General features: G+C 45.1%; 2 protein-coding genes across 41 annotated transcripts in view; one reads left to right on the top strand and one right to left on the bottom strand.

Annotated features, from left to right (window-relative positions):
• LOC118502631 (flotillin-2) overlaps positions 1–27,259 on the bottom strand; it is a 158,674-nt gene that overhangs the window by 42,726 nt on the left and 88,689 nt on the right. The gene's annotated exons all lie outside the window — the stretch shown is intronic.
• On the top strand, positions 526–15,975 carry LOC118502620 (glucose dehydrogenase [FAD, quinone]-like). Its single transcript, XM_036034994.1, has 3 exons — positions 526–1,704; positions 13,803–14,053; positions 14,129–15,975. The coding sequence occupies exons 1-3, from the start codon at positions 1,292–1,294 to the stop codon at positions 15,541–15,543; spliced, it is 2,079 nt and encodes a 692-aa protein (XP_035890887.1). The 5' UTR covers positions 526–1,291; the 3' UTR covers positions 15,544–15,975.

Raw genomic sequence — 27,259 nt, forward strand, 5'->3', positions numbered from 1 at the left:
GTCTTGGCCTAAGCTGTCTGCTGTCTGAATCGTTCTAGACGAGGTTATGCTCTACTGAATAATGTTGCTCCAACCTTTCTCAACTCACGCTTCGATGCATCTGGATACGCATGTGTGTGTGTGTGTGCTGGTGTGCAGGTGAAAAGCTGCCGGTGCTTAAGATATTAATTCCCAAAACCATAACCTATCTCGCGAAGGAGTTTGGCGTCTCGCTTTCGCTAACGAGACAAGGTATCTCCCACTTTCGGGAAAGAGACACACATTCCGCTTACATATTTTCACATGGTTTTTGTGGACCACACATACACACGCGCGTATGTGATCACGTACGGAAGCTGAAAAGCTGGGAGCATATTTTTCGTGCGTGACACAAACCATCCAACAAGGCGAAACACACCATCATCACCGTACCGGAGGCCGGTTGAATGCAATGGATTCGGTTTGAATTTCGCGCACCCATACAGCGAACCGCTGCCGAACCACCACCGAACGCACAGCGGTTCAGGCTTTGCATCAGCTGTGTGGCTGTGAAGCAGTCTAACCACACAGCACCTCTCCAAATTGCATAATCCACGTGCTGGTTCGTTCAGACTCGATCAGTTCACATTCGTCGATCGACGCGATCGGTTCGTTTTCTCTCCGCGGTGGTGCGCGAGCCCGTACAGTGTGCGTTGTGGGCCAGTCGGATTGCTTTGCGGGCGTTTCTCGATCGGAAGATTTTAATTCTAAAATACCGATTCGACCAGGATAATTTCGATTTTCATTTCCAAGTTTGTGTCAGTAGATCATCGATCGGCGGTGCTATCGGTCGGTGATTAACGAGTGCACACCACAGCTGGAGGAGGTGATTTTTGCTGTGGAAGTTGAAACGAAAAACATCCGTGACGAGGAAGTCGCGAAAATACGGCCTAGCTCCACATCTACCTGCGAGCGAAATTCGAATGAAAAATTGGTGAAAGTGTCTATGAAGCGTGCGGTGTTCGTGGAGCGATCGGGCATGTGCGTGAAGTGTTGTTGTGATTAATGCTTGATGTTGGTGCCTCGCAAATAACTCCGAGAGCTTCGCACGGAAAACCCTGATCTCACCCAACGGGACGGATGGGGGGTGATGGATGATGAACGAGATTGGTTTGAAGTTTAAATTACAAATAAAGAAACAGATCCGTAATCAAGCGATCAGCAACGAACAACAACGTACCGAGAAGCTGGTAGAAGAACTTTGTGTCCGAGACCCATTCCATCCACTTTCGCCAAGTCTGGACGAGTCCGGACGGTACGAACCAACACAGCAATGGTAGTCTCCTTCGGTACTCTAATTCCACTGTTGGCAGGGGCCGCACTGAAAGCGACACCAGCCGCTGCCGGACTGACAACGGCGGTCGGTGCAGCCATCAGTGCCGCCACGGCCGTTATCGGTGTCGGCAAGCTAGCGATTGTACCGATTCTGATCGCATCACTCGCGTACTATAACTACGATCTGTTCGATCCGGAGAATCGACCGTTCAATGTGCCGGAGGTGGACCGAGAATATGATTTCATCGTGGTCGGCGCGGGTTCGGCCGGTGCCGTCGTTGCTTCGCGCCTTTCCGAGATAGGCGGGTGGAAGGTGCTACTGCTTGAGGCGGGTGGCCACGAGACCGAGATCTCGGACGTTCCCATCCTGTCGCTTTATCTGCACAAAAGCAAGCTGGATTGGAAGTACAGGTAGGTTTGATGCAGTCGTCGTCACCAGGGGACCCCGAGGGGTGTGGGGGTCCGGGGAGGGAGTATTGCAATTGCACAAATAGTTGCAACTCGCTAGTGGTACGATGCAGCAAGAAAAACGGCACCGAATGCACGGTGCAGTTAATGTGCACGGCAAGTTCTGCAATTTTCTGAAAGTCGTCGGACAACCTGCCGTGCCGTGCCAACCGAACCGTGGTGACTTTGGTGAGGTGATGCACTTTTTTTTTCGAATGCACTTCTGAGGTTAGGCGGTGCGCGCTGCCAAATATGTTTGCCGTATGTTCGTTTGATGTGGTTTGGTACGGCGCGCGGGACGTACTTTTGCGCACAAGAACTGACCCTGGTTTGAGCGAAGCATAAGCGACGAACCTCCTGCGCAGGGCGGACGGTTTGTGTGGAGCGTGATTAACAAACCAAGTGCAATTGCGTAAAACTGACGCTTGCAATATACACCGGGTACACAAAAGCACCTCGTCCGAAGGTATCGGTGGTCAGGTTCTGCTGTGTGTTGTTTTTTTTTCGTTCGGATTGACGATGGAATGTGTTAAGTGGATATTTTCGATAGCTTCGAGCGCAATCACTTAGGAGCCGGGTTCGACCTTTAAAGTGTCGATAGGCGCACACACCCGCTTTTGTGCTGGGATCCGTCGGGTCGTGGTTCATTGGTAACGTTCATCGGAGCGAAATAGGTACGGGTGAGAAATGATTGATTTGTGTCATGATAATCTGGGTATGATTTTTGGCAGCTAATTGCATGGTTTTTGTGCACGGGAAGGATACAATGGTGCGCTCGAAAGAACTGTCATGTTAAAGATTCGTACGATAAGGTCTGGTCGGACCAAAACCGTTACTCATTATGCAGCGGCTGTAATTAGCACCTACAAATCAAGTCTAGGTAACCCAACTCAACGCTCCAAACTTAACGCTGAAGTAATCGCGGTAACTAATCACAGTCATTTTTGAAGTTGACGCAATCTCTATCTTATTGTTAATCTTATTGCTGTAAGGTGTCTGGACATCCCCACATTGTAACACTTTACTGGTGGTCGGGATTTACAGCCTCGTATTGATATTTGAGAAATATCAGGATGAAGTAGCAATTTTTCAAACATGCCAGAATGAAGCCAGGTTCACCTGGATTTCTCTTCTATATCTTGACAGCAGTTTATCAACTAACTTAAAGACGAAGAACTTTTATCAGGAATCTCTAGACTAAAACATTTCAATCTATCATCTAGAAGAAATATCGACTAAGAGGTTTGAAAGATCAAAGGGCCTTACCACCTATGATACATGGTGTACCAAGATCCTCCGATGTCCTCAACGGCCATAAGGCCTCAACATCTGGTGGAGCCTGCTTATCCGACTTCTTTCTCTAAGGCTTCATCTATCAATAAACCTTACCGTCTAAAGGCCCTCTGAGTCGTCAGAGAACCCTTTAAAGAAGTTCTGGACTGAAATATTTCAATCTATCAAAAGTTTTTGTTGTCCAAGAAGCGTCACCGACAAGAGATTTAGTTGTCCAAGATGCCTCACTACCCATGGAGCTTCATCGTCTACCATGACACCTTGGGACATCTACGGCTATACAGCCCTATCGTCTGAGGGACACTGTTAATCCGACTTCTTTCCCTATAGGGCTTCATCTCTCAAGAGACATTATCCAAAGAGGCGCATCGACTAAGGGATCTTCTTCTCGGCCTATCGACCCCTTATAGGCCATGGCTGCCATTTATGTTATACTAATCTTAATGATACCATGTTGTTGACGAGTCAGTTCTCAAGACTTGAGATCCAGCCCCAGAAGGGATAAGATTTCTGGTTTTAATGCGTGTCTGAGACATATTATTGTCTAAAATCAGTTAGACATCCGCAGAAGTTTGTAAGGTTTACAGAAGTCACACCAACAGCCATGGTCCTCCTGAAACCATGGGTCCTACTGTCATTGACACACAAAACGTACAATCATTTGATAATCAAACTTCGTTTTCTTGGACTCCGATTCCTTATGTATCATTACACTCACCGGCCTACAATTCCTTACTAATTTACTAAAACGGGGTATGCCTTCCAAATCGATATAATGTCGGGGGGTTGAGCACATTCCGTATCCGTGTTGGCAGTGGAATTAATAGTTTGCGCTACAGCATGTACCGAGCAGTGTCGAAAGTCGATTGGCAAACGAAAGTGGGCGAGCGCTGAGCAAGATGGTGTCATAAAATCACACACACACATACACCGGGGTGCTATAAATAATTAATCATCGGCACGACCACCACCAGCGGCTATGACAGTGAGCTTTTCAAACACAGAGCGGCCTTTTTGTATATAAACATATCTTTCGGAAGGACATGAGGACAAAAGTAGGATTGTCGTTACAAAACAGTTTAAAATGATTCAACCGTGCATAGCAATCCTTCATCATAGTGCAACTTATCGTGACAAAAACAACAAAAAGTATTAATTATCAGATGCGTGTTTGCTGACGGATCGAAAGGTCCGATACAACCTCATAAAATCTAGATAGATATGTACCGCATAAAAAAACGACTCAAGACCAGGTGCTCACCTAAAAATATACGGTCACATTTGCAAATGAACTACCTTTATTGCAATCCACAAGACTGGTGATGTCCATATTTCGCTGCCGTTTCTACCATACCAGCCCAATGTGGCATTTTATAAACACCCTCTTTCAACTCTCAAAAACCTGTTAATAGACTTTCTGCTTCCAAATTCGCTACTAGCCTGCCCATCTCTAAAAGTGGCGGTTAGAAAATGGCCAACGTTATTTGATGCAACTTGAACCGGTGCAGGTCTGGCTAAAAACAAAAAACCGTTTGCTTCGTTTTGGGGTGAGTGTTTCAAGATCAGATCAGACACGTGCGGTGTTTATCATTGGCCGAGTGAGGCACACCCTGCTACTACTGGTTTGGGTTGCCCACATTAACCGGTTTATGGGTCGAAACTATGAATATACAAAATTTGGCAGTAAAAGTGTATGTTCTGGTTTTTTTTTGCTTGCTGATGCCTGTCTGAGAAACGTGCTCTTCTATTGTGCTATCCTCTGATTTGATTAATCGGAACATCTGAACCCATCATCAGCTGTGCTCCAACTGAGCAGCGCTGGGGCAAATTTGGGTTGGTACGGTGAAAGGTTCCAAACTAATTCTTTTGGGAAAGAGGAGGATGCAGTAGAAGAAAAAGTACTCTCCTCTTTGCAGTCGAGAGATATGTTTTCATTTCCAATAAATGCTACAAAATCGCGCACAAAGCGCATAATTACCGTGTCGGGCGAAAGGGTCTTAATCGCGGGTTTGCTATCTGTACGGTACTTAATGATCGACGGCAATTACCCCTTGCGTACCATGAAGAACCGATAGTGCCAACTTTAGGATGCTTCACGAAGTATACTTTTCCATTGATCTTCTGATCAGCGGCCAATTAATCACACAAATGGCGCGTGTGTACGTGTCGAGCACGACAGCTGAATATCACCTTCGTCTAATGGAATGATTAGAGTGCTACCAAACTATTATCCGGTTCCAAACCAGCTCATTGCTTCACTATAGGACACTAGGAAGAGCATGTGACCCAGGAAACAGCATTTAAACACATACACACATCCACAAACCAATAAAATTCAACCCGTCAATATGCAAAACATTGTCTGGCGGGCCCAAAACCTTGAGGGCTTTAACACGTAAAGGCCCAAAAATCGTTTCGTCTGGTAGGACCGCTCAGGGTTTGAAGGTTTAGATGGTTAGATGGATGTTTTTTCTTATTTCATTCGTTGTATTCCCTTTCTCGAGAGCCGGCTATTCCTCTCGTTTCACCTACCGCTTGGGCAAAAGGGGCACAATCATGGAAACGATACATTGAACTTGGACTGAAGGTAACATTTTGAAGATCAGCAGCATGTGTTAGAGCTCATGGAGCTGCAGTCGTTCGCCACCGATGGTGATCCATATATCAAGTTCAACCCTTGGACAATTTACCTGTTTGACTACAAAACAGAAGTCGATGTGGATCTACAGGTTTTGATCGAAACAACAATCGGAAGGTGATTAAAAATGATTTAGATGTCATCATCGCTTAATAAGCAATATACTGCCTCACCAAATTAAGATGCAGTAGAATTGTACCTATTACGAAACAGGATATTGAAGACAAATTAGAACGCAACACAACTAGAAGCTACATGTGAAAGGTATCTTCAGAAATCTTAACGAAGGTGTCATAGTTTGATAGTAGATTTTTTTTTCTTCCTCATTGACTTTACAGCTTCGAGAGGTCTACGATACTGTCTTGCTTGACTTGATATTCGTAGCTGTATGATAGTCAGTCCTGCGAATTGAGAGGCATTACAGGAGGACGTCATTCCTGCCCCTAGAACAGGAACGCATACTATCGCTCTATCTCTCTCCCTTCTTGGCCTAACGACCTCTTAGGTCATGTCTGACATTACTGAATAACTAGACTTCATGACGTAGTTGACGTAGTAGGATAGTTAGTAGAGACTCCATGGATAGTTAGTAGACATGTTTGACAGATGTCGTCTAAAAAATTCATTTTTCTTAATTAAGCCATCAAAGAAACGATTGACCCGTTCATACCAGTATGATCGACAGATCACATCAATATATACTCATAAAATGATCCATTAAATAGCGATCAGTAGTGAAAGTATTAATTCAACAGGAATAATCTACGCACTAAGCCACACGTCTATCAGCAATTACTTCCGCTGTGCCGTGCATGTTGGCTTTACCATCAACTTCCGACCATTTTATCGTACCTGTTTTAGGTTCACAACTTCAAAAGCACCACATTGCGTGCGTCCGAATCGGAATCTCTCAATGAACGTTCCAGTGATGAAACTGCTTCTCCCTACTACCAAATTAAGTAGGTTACCACTCGCACACACCAATTTTGGAGAAGAAAAACACACACGCATTTGGAACACTCACACACCACCAAGCTGGTAACAAGCGGAAAACCGGACAAAATGGCAAAGGTCTGTTGACGCTTACGATTTTCCCGCTACAGTCTCGTCAACAACACCGTCCGTCAGCTCTCTAGACCATGTTCGGGGCGGACTCTCGCGCCGTTCAATGAAAATCAACATGCGGAACCAATTTATGTCTACGCCGGCAACTCCTCGAGCTCCTGAGCACGAAAATGTGCGATTCCGTTACTTCACACGGCCGGGGGAGACTGACTTCATTTTCTGTACCCGGCGTACGACGATCAGGCGTGATAACCGTCAATGGGATAAAACTAACAAAGCCCGCGCTCACACCGCATCGTTGGTGGTGGGTGAGACTCACGAGACTGCTCAAGTTGAAGAGTATCGTCCACACCAGGGCAATGTATGCACTTCGGGCTGGTAGCGAATGCAACGGGCAGATGCTAGTTGAAGAGTGCTTCACCGATCAGCCTCGGCTAACCTATGCGATAAATGTGCTTACATAAGCGTACACACATATTTAATGCTCGATCGTTAATGTTTTCTGCGCGATCCAACTCATACGGAAAAAAACTCCCCGAGTGGATGTGAAAGGTTATGGAAAGGTTGGTTTCATCGATGTTTGGTATACAACCCTGATTACCACATACCGATTTGTTGGATCAACCGAACTGACCGCACCAATAAATGGAACAGAATATCTAAGTCATTTTTAATGACCTGAGCAACAACTCCCTCCGTCCCTCGTCTAGATCTCCGAAGGTCCGAAACATTCAATATTGCATTTCTCATTGGATCGTGTTTGTGCAAGCATTCGGCCCAACACGTTCGCCCACAATATCCGAATCATACACGCCCGGTCAAGTTGGCGTGCTAGCTATCAAGATGTCTAGCGAGAAACTTCACGTAGCAGGTAGCTAATAAGTTTGCGTTTAAAATCATTACAAAAAAACACAAACGATCTCTATCTCGTATGAACGCGCGTAGGTTCCACGGGCCTGGAGGCTGCGATGCATCCACTAGTCTAGCCGGAGGCTACGATGCAGGAAGCTAAAACTGTGGCGCAGTTTATAGGTTAGCAGTAAACCTTTCCATCAACATCACGCCTTCAAGATCGCCGAGACCGAGGTGAGCGAAGTGACCTCACCGTGGGATGGGGCCATGATGTACCTCCCCTTCCAAAAAGGCGTTTGGAAATGATCTTGGACCGTGGTGGAAAGTAATTGGATAGTTACTCCGTCCCTCCAGTAGACATAACCTTTACGTGAAGCTTTTTCAACGCTTTATCTTCCTGCAAGCCAGGATTTTATAGCTTCCTAGTTGGTGTTTTAGTAGCTCATTGCTCCGCTGGGGGGGTGGGGGGGGGGAGGGTAATTACGCAACGACTCCCGAAATACCTAACATTGCCACCAATGTCAAGTTCACGAATGAAGTTGAGAAAAAAAACACATTTTACTAGTGAATTACGTGAGGTCAACAATGTGGACTGGTTATGACCTATGGCGGAACCATTAATGGTGGGCAATTGTGGTACCGATCGCGCGGCAGTTACGATTGAACTTGAACTATGTGCAAATGGATGCGAAAAAATGGCGAAAAAATTGAGATGAGTCGTTGGCTGCACACTTCTGCACACCTGTGCAGACACGTGTTTGCCAATTTGCTTGATTCATCTTCGTTTGGTCGGGTGGATTCTTTGCGGTAAAAACTATTTGGCAGACCTTTTTCTCTCTCTCTCTCTCGCTCTCATTCGGTCTCTGTCTCCATGTTATGATCGTTTTCACGGGGTCAAGCTGTCAATGCTAGAGGTTGGGCTATGGCTGGTGCATCTGAAGCCTTTCAACAGAGCTTAGTAAATTGTGATTTACAAAAAAATGGACATACTTTCAGTTTTTTGAAAGGATATCCATACATACTCAGGGATGTCCAATAGAACCAGACAACAAGTTTTAGCTAGCAGACTAATGACGTTCAAGGTATCTCACCTTTGACCAGAGTTTTTCATGTTTTCTTCACCTATGTACTAGAGTTTAAAAGAAATCATTAATTATCTCCCATAGTTAAGGGTGTGCATTGAAGGGTAAAATGTCATTATGAATTTCAATTTTTTTTCCTCGAGTTCACAAAACTTTCCCAACTACACAATTTGTAGTCATTATCGTTTTTCTTTCGCAAAAACTAACGCAGCACAACGCAATGAGCTCAGCTGACGTTAAAATCGAATTTTAAAAATCAGTTTAAAGGACCCAGTTACCGGGACCCAGATATTGAGCCAGGCGAAAGCGTACACTTCCACCAATGCATAATGCAATGGCGGAAGATTGGTTTATTATTCGTTTTACAACCGTTTTTATTGGGTCGATATGGGACCTATAAAACTGAAGCTCGTGACCCTATCGCACAAAATCTGAGGACTATTCAGACGTGCAAAGTGAGACAGAGGAAGAGATAAAAAGAAAGAGGAACTATCCTCCATAGTGGTTTGTTTCCTGTGTTCAGCGAGAAGACCTACCCCAACATCCAAACCACTTCTTTGCGGATGGAACCGGTTTCACGGTTGTACGAGTTCCGAACCCAAATAAAATGTACGGCACGCAGCCGACGTAAAACACTAACCCAGGAAACCTTCTTTATGTCTTCATAAGTTTTCTGGAAACAAATCAGATACAATTATAAGCCGGTTGTGACGGGGTGTGGTGTTACAGCTTTTAATTCTGGTAACGCTAGACAATTAGGGCCACAACCATAAGAAACGTATTAAGGACATAATTTCTGACACAAGAACCAATCTGAACGAGCCCGCTATGTTTTACAGGGATTTTCAGTTGATAAGGCAATAGCATCCATTTTTATGGCAGGCTTCTTAGATGGAATGGCAAACAAAGCTAGTTGATATGGAAACGGCTTCGTATGACAGGGAAATCAAATACCTTTCATCGTGATGTCATCAGATGATTATCTCATAGTAGCCGTTGATATTGCACGCACTTACCCGAGCGCTGACAGGACGTGTACAATATCAACGACTACTATGTGAATATCATCTGAGGACATCACAATTAAAGGTATTTGATTTCCCTGTCATCTGAAGCCGTTTCCATATCAACTCAATATCAAAATCAATATCAAAAGCCTACGATAAAAATGATTGCTATTGCCTTATCATCTGAAAAACCCTGTATCGCGGTACGGCCGTTTAAGCGTGTTGCTTGAAAAGATCTTCCAAACTAGCTGTACATGGCCAGCACAATACAAGAACTGATTTGCATCAAGGCTCACTGTCTCACCCTCTCTCGGCCAATTAACGATGCAGTGGTGCGCTTTTACTTCGCAACCACAGTACGCTTCTCTTTGTGTTTGGTGTAACGCCGACGGGTGATACCCGCACCGATCACTTTCCCTTTTTTTCAGATGCAGAGCAGGACGTGCTATAGTTGTAGCCGGTTGCATAAGGTTGTACGATGCGCCCGTAGAATACGGAATACAGCGTGGCGTGAAATCGAAGCGCACGCGGTGTAACGTAACGCCCCTGTCTGTTGCACCCGGAAAGCGCACGCCAACATGGACAGCACCGTTATGTCTGATGGATCGGGTGTTCCCACCTGCAAAACTGACTCTTTGCTCTGGCCTCGGAACACTATCAATCGAGCTGTTCGGGGGCGTAGAATGTGGTGAGGATTGTATTGTCAAAAAGAAAAATGGCGCTTAAGTTCGAACCTCATTAGACAGTTCCCGGCGGGCTATAACAATCAACCATGATAGCCTGGAAGCATTATTAGTGCGTCATTATAATGTATTTGGCACCAATTAAATTACGAGCCAGAACAGGCACTAGCTGCGAGTCATTAAGTAACGAATAGCTATAAAAACAACGAATAAATTTCACCCTTACAGAGCGAACCAGATACGCCGACTGAAAGGTAAACAACGAGTTTTAAGCGCTAAAAGATGAAAAGAAAGGCGAACAAACCGTGGCGACCTTCGGTGGACCGATCCCACGAACGGCAAACGCTTTTCGCAACCCGTTTCCACCGAGAGCGAACTGATCGAGCGCGTAATGGATTGGTTCCTCACTCAATATCTGCCCAGCCTCCGATCCGTTGTGGTGACTTAGCGTCCGCCTGCCGCCAACCTGATGATGGGCTGAACTTGAGCGACTGACAAGCGGTAGAAGCGGAGGGGGTAAAGGAGAACAAGGTCGATCGAAGGAGTTTGAAAACATCATCCCCCGTTGACAGTTGGGAGGTGAACGATGATTAAACTTTTGGAAGTGATGTTCTTGATTTTTCGGTTTGACACTTCGATAGAAATCGTACCACAACAAAGGGCGGACACGTCTCGGCGGTTGGAGCCAAGCCATTGGATTGGTGGCGTTAGTCGTTTCAATTGGCGAAGGGTCCACTTTAGGTCCATGAGGTAACACTTCTTCAAGGAAGACAGTTTTTAATTGAAAAAATAAGGTGCTTCGCTCTGGCCTGTGCATCCTTGTCCAGCAAAATCGGGCCGCCATTGTTGCGATAGGTGTGTGCGAGTGAAACGAGGGCATGATCAAGACAAGTCAAGATCGACCCTCAACTACATATCCTCCACCACCAGCAAAGAATGTTTGAAGCGTGGCTTCTTTGGGGCGACTAATCGACCGCTACAAATTGCTACAATTTTTCGCTGCGCAACTGGTGCCGTGTACGCGCACCACGTGTGGACATACACGTTGCGGACGGTTTTTACTCACATGCTCATCGCTCGCTGTTGAGAGACGAGACATAGGAGAAGAAATGCTTGAGCTTTCCCAAGGTTGAACAAGCCTGCGTACGTGACGGTTGATCCATCGGCAGGTGGTACTAGACTTGGGTGGCTCGGCGTACTCTGCTACCTTCCTAAGATATCCACTTAGCCGAGGTCTATTTACGAGCGTAACGAAGACGGTAGTTACCGGTAGCAATGGATCACCGCAAGGACTTAGTCTAGCTAAGCTCATTGAAAGCATCTGAGCATACCTCAATTTAATCAGACCTACTCAAAGTTGTACGCGGCCATAGACTTCAATATTTGTCATGTATCAGTAGCTTAAGCGGCTTATTATCGACGCATACTCAGGGGCGGCCCGGTGGTAGATAAGACAGCGGCGCCGGTCTTCACACGACAGGGACCGGGGTTCAAATCTCATGTTGGGGTCGTTCTCCCTATAATGTGAGGACTGTGACTATCCAACTATGAGGTATCAAAAAGTCTAGTAAGTCAGAAATCACAGGCATATGAGCCTAAGAGGTCCTTAGGCCAATAAAGAAGAAGACAACAGGGGCTATCCAATAGCCGAGAGACTGAGGTCTCGGTATTCCAAAAACCATGAACTGTGATGGAGTCGTTTCTGGACCATTCTTTTTGCACTGACTGTCCGTAGATGTGATGTAAATAAGTAAAGTTATATCTTACAGAGCCTCTATGACCTCAGCAATCTGTTTAGCAAGTATACTTTGAGGACACCAAACGAAAGTAATGTATCCCGTATATGCACAGCGATCTTTCGTGTATTACAAAGTTCACTTTCCTGTCCTGTTTTCTACTGCTGACATCGCCTCAAATGATTCGCGATGTTCATTTGCTATTTCCTTACGTCATTTTATTAATCTCAAACCGCCTCAATCAAGTGTAAATCACCAAAAAAAGAGCTTCAATATATTTGGTACACATATTGCTTAACCTGCACTGGCCAGGTAAACATGACCTGGATCGCTTACTACACACGTCCCCAAACAACCGGTCTCTTCAGATTCCGGACGGAAAACCTTGCAGCGGATGCTTAAGGTCAGCCAAGTACTTCACCCGCCGCACCGTGACTGCATCACGGTGACTTTTTCGGCACGTGACGCAACATTGCGATCGACAAAATTAGTCTTATCGGAAGCACTCTTCGTAGCTACAGGTTTTTGGCAACACGACGCATCACACGAAAACACCGGCAAACGCCCCGCAAACTCGCAGCCAGCCGGCGCTGGGGTGTTACGTTATGCGCATCGATCCGCGACCTTGACAGGCTTCGGCGTTCGGGCCGGTTCCTGCACCACCCATAGACCACGCTAAACATGCCGACGTGTCGCGGGAGAAAAGATGATGCAGCAGGAGGGCGACCAACGTTTGCCCCGGCCCCGGTGATTTGTTTGTTTGGCCAAAGCTCCCCCTTCACCCGACAGCGTTAATATGACAAATAGATGACGCGAAGAGAGACAAATTTCTTCACCATGTTTTCCAGTTGTGCGAGTCATTACGGGTGACAAGTTGCATACGGCTCTACTTACGGGTCTGTCATGTCAGTTTGTGCCGTGCAGGGACTAACAGAGTCTTGGGTAAGGTGGTAGGATGCAACAAACTGGATGTACTGCTTTTATGTTCAGTTTCCCGGAGTCTCTAATGGCAAATGTCAAATGGTTTTACAATCAATTTCAATCAATTTTACAATGCATACATCCATCATAAACGATTTCTCACACTATTATTTAAATTCGACCCTTCAATAACGAGATTGTTCGGGAGGATTTACATAAAACCCTTGAACTTCAAATAAAGCTTTTGTTTTGTCGGCCCAAGAAGCACGGGGTAATAAATGATTCATTCTCTCGGATGGAGTTAACTCAATTCATCAGCGATAGACAAGGACGCATCGTGTGATATTATGGCCTTTGGCTATATGATGCGTTTCGTGAAGTTATTGCTGAAGTCACGCTATTAATCAACCTTCTAAAGCCAATGCTTTGTTTGCGTATCGAAAGCGACAGCCAGCGAAAAAAGGAACATCCTTTCGCGTGTTGCATCACTATCCCTCCACTGCAGTAGAATTAAACCAATTTTGCCGATGGCACGACAATGAAGAGGTCAAACTGTATGTTTCCAAACCCCAATCGCACCTGTCAAACTAGGTCGAATAGTGTTTATGGCCGCAATCTCCTCTTGTAATCCAATTAGTAGTAGTAGCAGTGATCCAAATTATCGATCTCCCGTGATCTACACTTTGAGTGTGTCGCTGCGTAGTACTTAACATATGATGGGACAACCTTTGATGTCCAAAAATGGAAGATTGCAATTAACGTTCCAAATTTCCTTTCCTTCCCAGAACTCAGCCACAGAAGACGGCATGTCAAGCGATGAAGGATAACCGGTGTTGCTGGACGCGTGGCAAGGTACTCGGCGGCTCGTCCGTGCTCAACACGATGCTGTACATCCGTGGCAACAAGCGCGACTTTGACCTGTGGCGAGCGCTGGGCAATCCCGGCTGGGGCTACGAGGACGTCCTGCCGTACTTCCGCAAGTCGGAAGACCAACGGAATCCCTACCTGGCGCGCAATAAGCGACAGCATGGAACAGGTATGCAATCATGCAGCTGCTGAACCATAACATCACGAAGCTACCACTCTTCTAATGTATGCTTTTTCGTTTTAGGAGGGCTGTTGCAAGTACAAGATGCTCCATATTTGACACCGCTCGGTGTGTCATTCCTGCAGGCCGGCGAAGAGATGGGCTACGACATAGTGGACGTTAATGGCGAACAGCAGACCGGATTTGCCTTCTTCCAGTTCACGATGCGCCGTGGTACGCGTTGCAGCACGTCCAAAGCATTCATACGTCCGGTACGCAACCGTAAAAATCTACACGTCGCCCTATTCGCACACGTGACGCGTGTCTTGCTGGATCCGGAATCGAAGCGAGCGTTGGGCGTGGAGTTTATACGGCACGGCAAAACACAGCAGGTGTTTGCAACGCGTGAGGTGATCCTGTCGGCCGGAGCTATCGGTACACCGCATCTAATGATGCTGTCCGGCATCGGGCCGCGGGAAAATCTTGAGCGCGTTGGTGTGCCTGTTGTGCACGACCTGCCCGGTGTGGGACAAAATCTGCAGGATCATATCGCTGTCGGTGGGCTGGTGTTTCGAATCGATCAACCGATCTCGGTTATTATGAACCGTTTGGTAAACCTTAATTCGGCGCTCCGGTATGCTGTCACGGAAGATGGACCGCTGACGAGCAGTATTGGGCTGGAGGCGGTAGGCTTTATCAGCACGAAGTACGCGAACCAATCGGATGATTGGCCGGACATTGAGTTCATGTTGACGAGCGCATCGACACCATCGGACGGTGGTGATCAGGTGAAGAAGGCGCACGGACTTAAGGACGAATTCTACGAGGACATGTTTAGCTCCATCAACAATCAGGATGTGTTTGGCGTCTTTCCAATGATGTTGCGTCCTAAGAGCAGGGGTTTCATTCGCTTGCAGTCCCGCAATCCTCTGCGATACCCGCTGCTCTACCACAACTATCTCACCCATCCGGATGATGTTGGCGTGTTGCGCGAAGGAGTAAAGGCTGCGATAGCGTTCGGCGAAACGCAGGCCATGAAACGGTTCGGTGCCCGGTTCCACAGCAAACAGGTGCCAAACTGTCGACATTTGCCGGAGTTTACTGACGAGTACTGGGACTGTGCCATCCGGCAGTACACGATGACGATATACCACATGTCCGGTACGGCAAAGATGGGACCACCGGACGATCCGTGGGCGGTCGTCGATCCAAAGCTGCGCGTTTACGGCATCAAGGGACTGCGAGTGATCGACGCAAGCATCATGCCACGCATCACGAGCGGTAACATCAACGCGCCCGTTATCATGATCGGTGAGAAGGGTGCCGATCTGATCAAGGAACTTTGGCTCAAGAAGGGATATTCACGGCGAGGAAAGCGGCAACAGTTTGCGAACGAAACGTTAAACGCTGCGACCAACGAAACGGAATCGATTGAGTCAGTCAATGCAACCATCACTAGCACCGCGGAACCCTGTACTAACGAAACTGTTGTTAGCTAAAGCAGTAAAAAGGGCGTCGCTACCCGATGTGAGCGGTAGATAATGGTCGATAGTCCTGAATTCTAATGCCAAATTTTTATACTCAAACTTCAAAGCGAAAAAACGTCTCCGGGGAGGTGGAGACGCAAGGGTGGAAGAGAGACGCTAGTTCACGCTGTAAATACCATTGCTTCCTGTACCGTAAGGATTATTCTAAGCAAAGGTGATTGTAGTTAGGCACGGCAGTTTGACCATAGGCTAAGTCGCACGGCACGAATCAGCTGAGGCTGTGCATATACAAACCAATGCAAACTGACTGACTGAACGTATGTAAGTAGGAATAACAACTTGTAATAAATTTTAGTCCGTTGTTGATTTTGTACTTACGCCGCAATCGCGCGTATCCTACATTGAGCGAAATAAAAACTTCTCAAATTTATTTAAAAACCTTAATCTGCTTAGCGTGATTCTTGATTTTAATTGACTTTTGTTGTGAAATTGCTAGCTAGTTTAATGACACTCAAATATTCAATCAGAAATAGCAACAATTTAAATCAAACACTTGAAAACGAAGGCTCATACCGTATTATTGCAGTGTGTGAAACGGCTGCACAACATTTAGCCTACATTTAGGGGTAGCATTCTACGCCTGAAAGACGATAATGCTAGATGCAGTGGTGCATCCATACAAACGGTAAATTCGTACAGGGTAGTTCTTTAAATTGCATGAATTTCTTATTTAGCAAGAAATAATTTACAAATGTGGTTAAATCATTTTAAATTATTGAGATACTTCAATGACATCAGACTATTTTTTAATATGATGAATAAATTTAACTTATTTACGAACAGTTCCTCTCCGGTGACGTAGTGGTTTCAGCATCAGTTTTTCGCAAAACTGGATTGGTATCAATTCGATTTCAGACCTCACCAGCGTACACAAGACTGACCATGTAATTGCGTGTCATTCAAGTCAAGGAAGTTATAATTGGCTGGCCAAGAAATGGCAACAATAAAGGAAAGAAAAAGTAAGAACCTTTTCCTGCAATCCACAGGGTGAACTGTAGTCTTCAAGTTAGAGTTTTTAAGAAATATTACATCATTACTTGATTTAATCATGGGATCGCTCAAAAATACATCTAAATAGACTTTTGTATTTAATTCTTTACGAACGGCCTGGCCGTATCGCTTTAAACTAAGTTACAAAATAGTGCACTATTCAATTTATTTTGGAGACAATCGCTTAATTTTCAAGATTAATTTTAAATACTCATTACAAAATCATCAGATCCACACATTCGTCGACGCACGTAGAGAGATCCTGAATTTAAACCAATCAAAAATGTAAGATCATTCATTATTGACATTCATAATTAACATTTAATAATTTAAATAAACGAAACACGAAAAAACGTTGGGGTCAATACATTACTTAATTCCAAACTTTTCAAAGATTATCACCTCATTCGTCTACAGTCGTGTGATGTAACATTCCCAGCTAGTCGAAAGGGCATAAAAACAACTGGCGATCTTTACTAGCCACACACACAAAAATAAGCAAACAAACAAAAAAAAACTGCCATACCGGACACCGGATCCAGGGACAGGCTTGCCGATTACCGATTAGGCATAGACCGGATAACACAGGCCACTTCCTGTACAACCTTTGCTGCAGGCTCGGCAAGCAGCAGACAAAGATAAAAACGATCCGCATTTACGTAACACACGCGCGCCACTGAAAAGGGAAAACGAAAAACAGCAACAAAAAACACACACACACTTGCCCGAGACCTTTCTCGCAGACTCGCAGAGTGGACTGCAGCAGTGAATGCTGCAGCCCGTGGCAGGAGCCAAACCCCTTTCCGTCATTTTCCCCATTCCGTTCCCCATCCCTACCGGGAATGTGTATGACAGAATAACTGGTTTGGCGGTTCCAAATGAATTGCCTAAAGTTTGTTCACCGACAGGGTGTCGATGTTTGACGTTTCGCAAGCCCACCGGCCGAATGTTCAATTTTCGTAATCCGTGGATACGGTCAACCCGCTGGAAATGGATTTTGGGTTAAATAATCGAACCATTAGCGTGTACGCTCTAAAGGTCAGCAAAGCAGGGATCGTCTTCGTGGCGCACTCCGTGCTGCGGTGATCTCGTTCGACGCGCACCACCGTCAATGTCATCGGGATTAAAGCATCCGGGCAGAGAACTGTTTGTTAACAGCGAGTGATGTGCAAGTTCAAAAGGTGCGTCCAGCGTGTCCAAGGGCGTCAAATTCGCACATGTCCGCATTGCTCCACGTATCACAGATCATCGTGCAAAGATGCGTTACGTTTGCTCAAGAGCTCACTGTGACACTGAGACCAGGCTTGCTGAAACCTGTCTTGATCAGTGCTAGAATCCGGGTGTCGCGTGACTAGAGGCGTGGAAAGTGGTGTATACATTGTACCTAAATTAACCTTGAACGGTGATGGACTCTCGACCGGACCGTACCCTCGGAGACAATTGAGCGCACATTCACCTGCAATGTGTTAAGCGACCGTAACGTCATTCGCGCACCAAGATCACTCACGATCGTGTCACATAGGGGTTGGAACCACATCATGTCATCATCATACATTCTCAGCGTATCGTTGCTTTCCGGTTGATGCGCTCCGGTTTCCGGCACGTAACGCAATCGATTGCGAATTAGTTTGTTGCATCGGCAGCTGCATCCAGCACGGGAGCTTAAGCAGAAGTATTGCAAACGATCTGATCTGAAGTATCGAATGAACCACCACCAACCCGTGGATGAAGCAATTGCAAACACCCAGCGCCGGAACGGAAGGAAGCAAGATGGCGAAAGGAAGTACCGCATTAGCGTCCAACACCTGAATGCTACTGGAAAAAAAACAGGCCTTGTTTTTCGCAACAGCTCGGAGATTGATTTCCTAAGAGTGTACTTTTAAAACCGTGTGGTTAAAAGCGGCAAGAAGCACTTACCCTAGGTTGGTTTGGTATTTAATCGACCCAGTTATGGGCTGAGCCACGATCGGTTACAACTGCTGTCCCGGTTTCAAATTACCACTCGCAAGTGATGGTGGTGAGTGAGATGTACCTTGTTGTTGATTTTTTGCCCGCACATGTCGTCCGGAGGCACCCCCGGTGGGAAAATCTTTATTGCCTCATTACGATCGACACAATTACTGCGCTTACGGTACAGGTTGGATGGCTATTGGATGGCCCAGAGTCGGTGATCATTAACCACCAACTTCAAAATTTGGATGGACGTCATCAAGGTGCGATGTGTGTTACGATTTTGTGGCTGTGGATTGTTTTACGTTGCACTGTAACCGATGGACAACCGGTTGGCGAAAATTTATTTAGGAGATCATCCACAAAGAAAGAGAGAAAGACGGAGGGACGGAAAAATGTTCAAAACTGCATCAGCATGCAACAGATGCTGTCTGGCGAGAAAAGCAAGACTTTGATGATCAAGCTTAAGATTTCCAAAGCTGTGCCAGTTCATCCGTCATTGCGTCATCAAATCATTCGGACAAAACGAAATCCAAACTTTGCTCGGTGAACCGCTTTAGTGGATGGGCAATCGCGATAAACTTTGCTCATTTCGCCCGGGGTTCACAGACTTAGTTGGCGATGAGCGAGGCACGATAGTCAAACAGATTCAAGAAGGATGCCGTGTCGGGTCGGGATGTGGAGCCTCCGCTCGGGATGCGCAAGATTTTGAGATGGTAATGTTGGTTGGCGCGTGCGCGCGCTCGCCCATAATTCGGCCGGTTTTACTTATGCAACACGGGGCTTGGGTATTACATCGGATGCAACCGTTGTAGCGGGTGTGCGATGTGGAGCGTTAAAGATAAGATGTGAAGCGCAGCGTTGTTGATTATTCTGATTGCACCCCGAATCATGGTTGCCAGTTGGTTAACAGTGGTGGACGATGGTCAAAGCGTCGTAAAAATAGACTCTGGTAACGTGTTTCGTGGCAGCGTTAAAGTGTGGTCATGCGGATGATTAATTTTCTGCGTCGAAAATTGATTGGAAAATTAGATCAAACTACTAATAAAAAAAAAAAAAAAGGTTTTGTGTAACGTGACACAATTTCTAAAGATTTTACTGACTTACTTACTTACTTACTTGGGTTCTTGAAGAGTCTTGTCCGAGAATCCTCGTTCAATGGACTTCGGCCAAGGATTGGATCTTCGGCCAATGGATCTTGCTCAATGGAATAACATCCGAGGAACATCGTTCAACGGGCTTCATCCAAGAATCCTCGCCCAAGGGACTTCGTCCGAGAATCCTCGTTCTAGGGGCTTCGTCCGTGGATCGTCGTTCAAGGGACTTCATCCGAGGACCTTGTTCAAGGGAACATCATCCGAGGAACATCGTTCAACGAACTTTGTCCGAGGATCCTCGTCTAAAATACTTCGTTCGAGAATACTCGTCCAAGGGACTTCGTCCGTGAATTCTCGTTCAAGGAACTTCATCCGAGTACAGTCGTTCAAGGAAGTTCATCCGAGGACCTTGCTCAAGGGAACATCATCCGAGGAATATCGTTCAACGAACTTTGTCCGAGGATCCTCGTCTAAAATACTTCGTTTGAGAATACTCGTTCAAGGGACTTCGTCCGAGGATCCTCGTCCAAGGGACTTCTTCCCAGAATTCTTGTTAAACGGACTTCCCACGAGAATCGTCATTCAAAGGACTTCGTACGAGGATTGTCGCCCAAGAGATTTCGTCCTAGGATCCGAGCAACCTCGTCTAAGTAAAAATTGCCTCGTTAATGGAACCACGCCTGAAGATTCTCGTGTACCAAGTGATCTCATCAATCAATTGAAAAAAAATCTTCATCGCCACATCTTCAAGAACAATGTGCTCGAGAACGAATCGGACCACAGAAAATACGTGACTACTACATCTTCACCAGCAACTCTTCACCACAGGCCTCATCAAAATCATACTATATCACTGGATTGTTAAGGCCTCTAGAGAGCTAAAACTCTCTAAGATGAGACAGCGATGTTCACCTAAGTTACCATGTACATAAATGCTGTTAGGCTTTCCGGAAAGAGTAACACCATTTACGAAACGTTATTTTTGTAAAGAAAAATTGATCCATTGAGTTATCTTTAGTTGTTACAAGTTAATCACTGTGACATAAAAGCATTAGCGCGAATTATCGCTATTAAACTATTCGCATGCTTTCTCCGATCGGCAGGCCAAATCAACAAACTTTAAAACACCGCACTCGACATCGGAGAGCCGATAATAAATCATGCTGGATGAGGCATGCAAAAATTGACATCGATAGGGAATGCGGTTTCGCGCAATTAGGGTCATTGTAAATTCCCACCGTACCCAGCGCTACTGTGTTACTTTATCGATGCACACAGCTTCCAACAACAACCTCCGCCAACCACGCCGATTTTCCACACTTTGAGAGAGCGAGAGCGAGAGAGAAACTGAAGAACTAAATAAACCGCTTTGGAGAAAAACTTTCATCGCGTATAGGGTGAGAAAACTGGTGAATACTCTCCCCCCGGGCCGAGTGGCCTTGCACGCTGCGCCATAAACAACATATGATGCTCCAGACCTAGTCGACTTTGATGACTTCGACTGCCGGGCGCGGAACGGTAAGCGAATCGAAACGATTAAACCCTTACAGCGAAGGGTCTACACCAACAAAACATCGGCCGGGGAAAAACAATCGACTGCAGCAGATCGAATTGTGCACATCGCCTCCAGTCAACGCCATCGCACACCGGTGCACAGAAACATTGACCGCATTTTTGCGCCTCAAGATTACTTTTACTGAGTGCACGGCCGCATATGCATCGATTTTAATTAGCCCGTATCAAATTTATTCGCCTCACAATCCCTACTACAGTCGGTGATTGTTTTCTGGCCTTGAGAGGCGCGTGTGCTTTTGGATAGTGAACGGAAAATAAAAAGCTGCTCACTGAACAGGTATGTGTGTGAGTGTTGTTAAGATGAAAACTTCAACAGTGAGCGCCATTTGATTGAGCTCAATAACCTGTTGATGTAGCGAACATTAAACATAAACCTTAAACATTAGCCCTAAACACGTGTATTTTTTCGGCTGCTCAAACAAAAAACTTAGCCTGAGGTGTCCAGATATCCCAAAGCTCAGGGTAGCATCTGCTGCGATAGCTTTCTACCCTGCACCGAATTCATGCCTAATAAATGTCTTTGCTGCGTAATTCATCATCGAAAGCAGCACGCTTACCGGAATTTGAAATCAAACACTAGTAAATACAATTATGCGTCTAGCGGTGCGGTTAACTCCACACCTTTTCAAATCCCACCCGCTGTCTTCGTTGTAAATTTGTTTGGTCGTTAGCGCTTGCGTACGGCGTTTTGCATAAGTATCGTTAAAACCAAACCAAAAAACACACACACACACACAATCCCATAACGGCACATGACCAACTTGAACTTGAAGGAAAGTAAAAACTGTAGTAAAACAAAGGGCGGCAAATTACGAGCCCGGCCTACAATGGCCACACGGAGCATGCGGAAATGCATCGAAAGGGTAAGCATAATTCATCCCAGGCCCCGTATACCACCCGACCGAACTGGACCGATCTGAACAAATACCAAACAACCCTCTCCTTCCTTTCGCTCCAACGATGCATTCCGAAAGCAGAGCAATTGTTCGGGCATGACAATTTCTGAGGCCGCGCGGCACGCTGCATGCGGAAATGCTTCCTATTTTCCATTCCGTTGATCGAAGAAATTCCACCACTTGGAACGTTAGTCGGCAAGGTTTTTTTGTTTTCTTTTCTCTAAAGTGGCTTAAAGCTAATGCGTAATATTATTATAATTACTGCCGAGCTCGTGCGTTATGCATGTGCTATAAAATTGAAACTTTATGACTTAAGGAATGCATTTTTCCAGCAGTTCACTATGCAATCATCTTTTGAGAAAGGAAAAATGCGCTTTAAACAGCTAGTAAATTTATTTAAAGCATCACGACACATGTGTTAGGTCCGCTGGTAAGTAAGGACTGTTTTTGGAATGGTTGGACTATATTGCCATGTGTTGGAATATATGATCTGTCAAAATCGTTTGACAGCTTATATTGACATCTTATTTTTATCCAAAACATCATAAGTCAAGCTAAAGCTAATGGTGATGAAACTTTATCTCGGATTTACAAGTACACTCTTTCTGTTTAGTTTGTCGGAAATTGTTGAGAGTTAGTTTCATTATTAAGGAGAAGTTTCATTACTAAGGTTTTACTTGAAATAAACTAAGGTACAAAAATTCAATGTCACTAAATTGATATTATTCCTGAACAAAAATCCATACCTAAAGTAGGATGAGCTTGCTTTAAGCATGGGCATCAATCGCCTACTTGCTGATCTACAGTTTAAATATCTAAATATGATGTGATTCGTGGAATATTCCTATAGAAGGCTCCATATTTGGATTAGGTATTCGGCATTCACCGGATAGATGGCAAACAATCACAAGTACTTACTTATTTATCAGCCTTTGGATAGTAGTACTATCCGCTAATTCTAGTGGCTGATTAGCCAGCTACGGGTTAAAAACCCTAAGCCAGAAATGGCAGGCTGAGTCCTTAGAAGAAGAACTACTTTGCTGTCTAAGTCTACTACTACACCCACTGATAATGCTGACGGTCTATCGTCGTCGTCTATCTATCCAATCTCCTGGCTATTCTGCTTGATGTAACAACACCAATACTTCACCTAAGTTCGGACCTATCATGACTTATACGTTCATGTGGACGTCCGGAAAAGACTTTACGGGCTGGGTCGTCCGGTGCCAGTCGCATGACATGACCATTCCACCGGAGCCTTGCGAGTCTAATGCTCTGAAAAATGATGTGAATATTGTGCAGGTCTTAAAGCTTGTCATTGTAGTGGCTGATACTATGTTTTGTGTAAGGACATACGGGCCAAACATTCTTGAGCTATTCTGAGCATCTAAGAGAAATTGCGAAGCAAAAACTTCGTACGCGTCTAATAGGAATTCGTATTCGGCAAAGTCCATGCTTAAGAGGCCTATGGAGGTGCCGAGATAGTAATTGTAATTTCATAAGAAGGGCCACGTAAAACAAACTTTGTTGGTTTACTTAAATCGAAGCAATTTTTCTGTAAGTACTTGATAACAAGACGCATAACCGTCTTCTCTTAAATCCATATCCTCTTACCTGTAATGCAAACAAAAAATCGAGTACATCACCCATTTGTTGAGGAAGCGCACTGAATCCTGAAGAAGTACAGTAGAAAAAAAAACCTATAACCGTTCAAGATGCAATTATTTGGTGAAGCCCAAATTGCAGGGTTCAAAGTTAGGAAAGCCTTTTTCCTATTTTCCTCTTGCTCGCCTATTCTTTACGGCGCTGTACGGTTCATTTTTTCCGGTTTTCCGGAGAAATTTCATTCGCTCGTGCTACACGGTCGGCCAGCTCCGGCCAGCAAGTGGCAAGTGTTTTATTTATATTTCTCGACCCACCACCACCGCCAACACACTACCGGGTCCTAGGTATGCGGGCCTGAACGGGACGTAAGCCTCACGCAGCGTATTATCCACCACACGTGGGGTCAATCGAGCTGCAACACAGACCCGCGGTGTAATCAGTCGACGCAATGCGAGTAAAGCCGCTCACCGCTCGTACTAGTGCTGGAGAGCCGCATCATCATCGTTAAATCACCATCAATCAATATATAGGCAATTACCGAAGCGAGAAGCCAAAGTCTACCGCCATTGTTGGGGCAGCCCTACCGAATACCTAAAAGCACAGGGTGCCGGCGATGCGATCCGGTCATCTGGTGGCTAATGCGGTGAACAGGGATGGAAGGCCGTGGTGCAGTGGTGCAGTGTGGAATGATGGATAAGTGATGCAGTTGTAAGATACGAGACCGAAATTGAGGTTTACATTGAGTGAAAAAATGGGCCCCCTGAAAAGCCGTAACGTAGGAAGAGACGGATGCGCGCGCGTAGTGTTTCGTTTTGTGAGTTGCACTTTTCCGAAAAATAGCGAAAGTACATCGACTATCGAGGGTTTTTCGTGAAGATAAAGAAGTAGAAGGGGAAGAAGAAAATGTAAAACACTCAGGACAGATGGTTTTCCAACGAGAAGATCTCGCTCGGCGAGGGTGAACTCGTGCCCTGTTACGCAAGTTACTCTCCGCATCGAATGCCGGGCGCGTAACTCTAATAGCAGTTGATTGATCCGTTTTGAGAGGCGTAAATTGTTGCACTTGCACTGCATCAGCTTCAATCGCTGAGAACGAGCGAGTTTGATCGGAAATTTGAATCTGCGTGAGCAGGAAGAAACAGCGCAAAACAAGACATAGGATGCGTTTAATAAAGTTGGAACCACCTCGGAACATTTATCTTCCTAGCCTATTCAAATGTGCATTGAACGCGTACGCACACTATAATTAAGAGCTCCAGCGTTGTAATGGGTGATCTCTTCTTGGCTGGGTTTCCCACTTCCGAGACGGATGCTTTCGCCTTTTCGTTAGAAGACAATGAAAACAGGTGAAAGAGAAGCATTTTTCAACACGGAGATAATTTTCTATCGATAGTAGCCCTATTCTTTTTCGAGATTAATAACGTCGAATACATGATGCACAATGAACGAATGCAAAGGGAAAATGATTGAAGATGTTAGAAAATGTTAACAAGAATCAGAGACTAAAACAATCGTCAGAAGAGGTGCCTAAAACTCACTATATGCCTTGCTGGATTTTGTGATGTCCTAAGACAGTTTTTTTGTATGCTTTTTGACAGCTCTCTCTACGAAATGGGGAGTAAAACTAGCCTCCGACGTGACTATTCCTTCCACTTATCAGGCTTTGTGTCTGTGTCGGGAAGTTCAGGTCATGAGAATGAAACCGGACGACCTAATCTGTAAAGTCTTTTCATGTCTTCTAAATGGACAGAGGAAGTGTGATAGATCCAAACTGGGGTGGAGTTATGGCACAGATGCTTCTTCGAGATAGCCTGAAAGCCAGTTCTCAAGAATTCAACAAACACATTTTCCAAAGATTTAGGGTTTTTAAAGATAATCAGTTGTTGTCAAAACGACAATTGTTTTAAAGCTAAAGTGTGACTTTGGCGTCGTAAATCATCAATTCGTCACTGTCACTACTTTTTTGGCTTGCTGCAGCAAGAATCTATCACATAAAAGTTGAAATCTTCTGGTCCTATGTGATGGATTCCTCCAAACTAGCCATAAAAATTGTCAATTGCCTCGCAATGAGAAAAAATGCTCTACATATCCTGTTGTATGTTTGATCCAACGTTTGACAGATGCCGACTTAAAATGTCGGATTTCTAACTTATTCACATTTCGTTTCTAACTTCCGATGATTTCACTGCTTTTACATTTTTGATGATTTTTCTTGACTAAGCTTATTATGTTACTTGCTGAAAGGTTTGCTTGTACCTCACCGATAGTCCAGCTATTACTCATGGGAACGGAAAATTGGTAAACAGTTTATTCATTATTCATTTTAGCGTTCATTCTAGCTTCTTACTGTCCGCTTAATCCGGTTCGTTTATGATGCGAAATCTATTCCTTAACGGTTCACCCAATACTAGTTCAAAAACTGATTGGTTATTTCAATCCCATCCAAATATTTGATTGTACTTAAAAATACTTTCCAAATTTATCAACCTTTCTACACAAATTCTACAAACTCAACCGGAAGGGCAGAAGCTGAATTCCCCCAAAACTCCGACCATAATCATCCCTTAAAACTGATTGTTACCACCCTAGCAAAGCTCTGGCGGGGTGGCTAGCCAAAGGGAAGCTTTTATTATCATCTAATTTTACACCGATAGATACAAACCCCGGAATTATCAAAACATCCACCAATCACGCCAACCTCACGGGCCAAGACATCCAGACGCGCACACCGCACAACACAACCCGGGTGTAAACAATCGGCAATCATTACAGAGAAAGTGGTTATTATTGAAGCGTTCAGCTTCAACCAAAGAAAAAAAAAACGAGAAAGAAAAAGAACATCCCGCACCGAGCCTTAGGTACGGTGGAGAGGTGCGCCAAACTTTGGAAACCATTTTTCGGGCCTTCGGTCTGCTTCTCCTTATCAGATTGCACTGATCTGCCGAAGACGAGCGGCTTAGAAAGTGTGCGCGAGAGCAACACACAGGCACACTTATGATTTATTATGCTTTACAAGCCCTTCCGTTGCACGATTATGAAGCTGTACGCTGATAAGCAGTACGTTTCCCTTTTTCTTCGCTTTTCCCAGCCCCACAACATTTCGGCAGCCAGAGGCGGATGAGCAGTGTTGTGAAAGAAAAACAATCAAAGCTGGGAAATTCGTGATGACCCACATATCGGTGGTGGTGCAAAATTTGACTATTTGACTGCAACCATCGAACGAATGTCACTGCTAGGAAGAAGAAACCCGAAGACAAAAGCACATTTTTGTGCATATTTTCTATCTTGTTTGCATTGCATAAATTGCGAGGCCGGGGTTGAACTGGGTCGAAATTAATGCATCCTAAATACATGATACATGCTCGGGTTGGCGGTGATCAAGGAAACCGATTTCATTGACCGACTTGCGGTAAGAAATTTCCCAATTAAATAATGTTTGGTTATCGGCGAACTTAAAGCCATACTAAATCGCATTTCTTTATACTGGGCACAAGTAAACTTCACGTGACCCCAGTTTTAGATAAGCAGCATGAATTTGTACACGATTACATGGTG

Source organism: Anopheles stephensi, chromosome 2 (assembly GCF_013141755.1).
Source record: "Anopheles stephensi strain Indian chromosome 2, UCI_ANSTEP_V1.0, whole genome shotgun sequence".
NCBI lineage: Eukaryota > Metazoa > Arthropoda > Insecta > Diptera > Culicidae > Anopheles > Anopheles stephensi.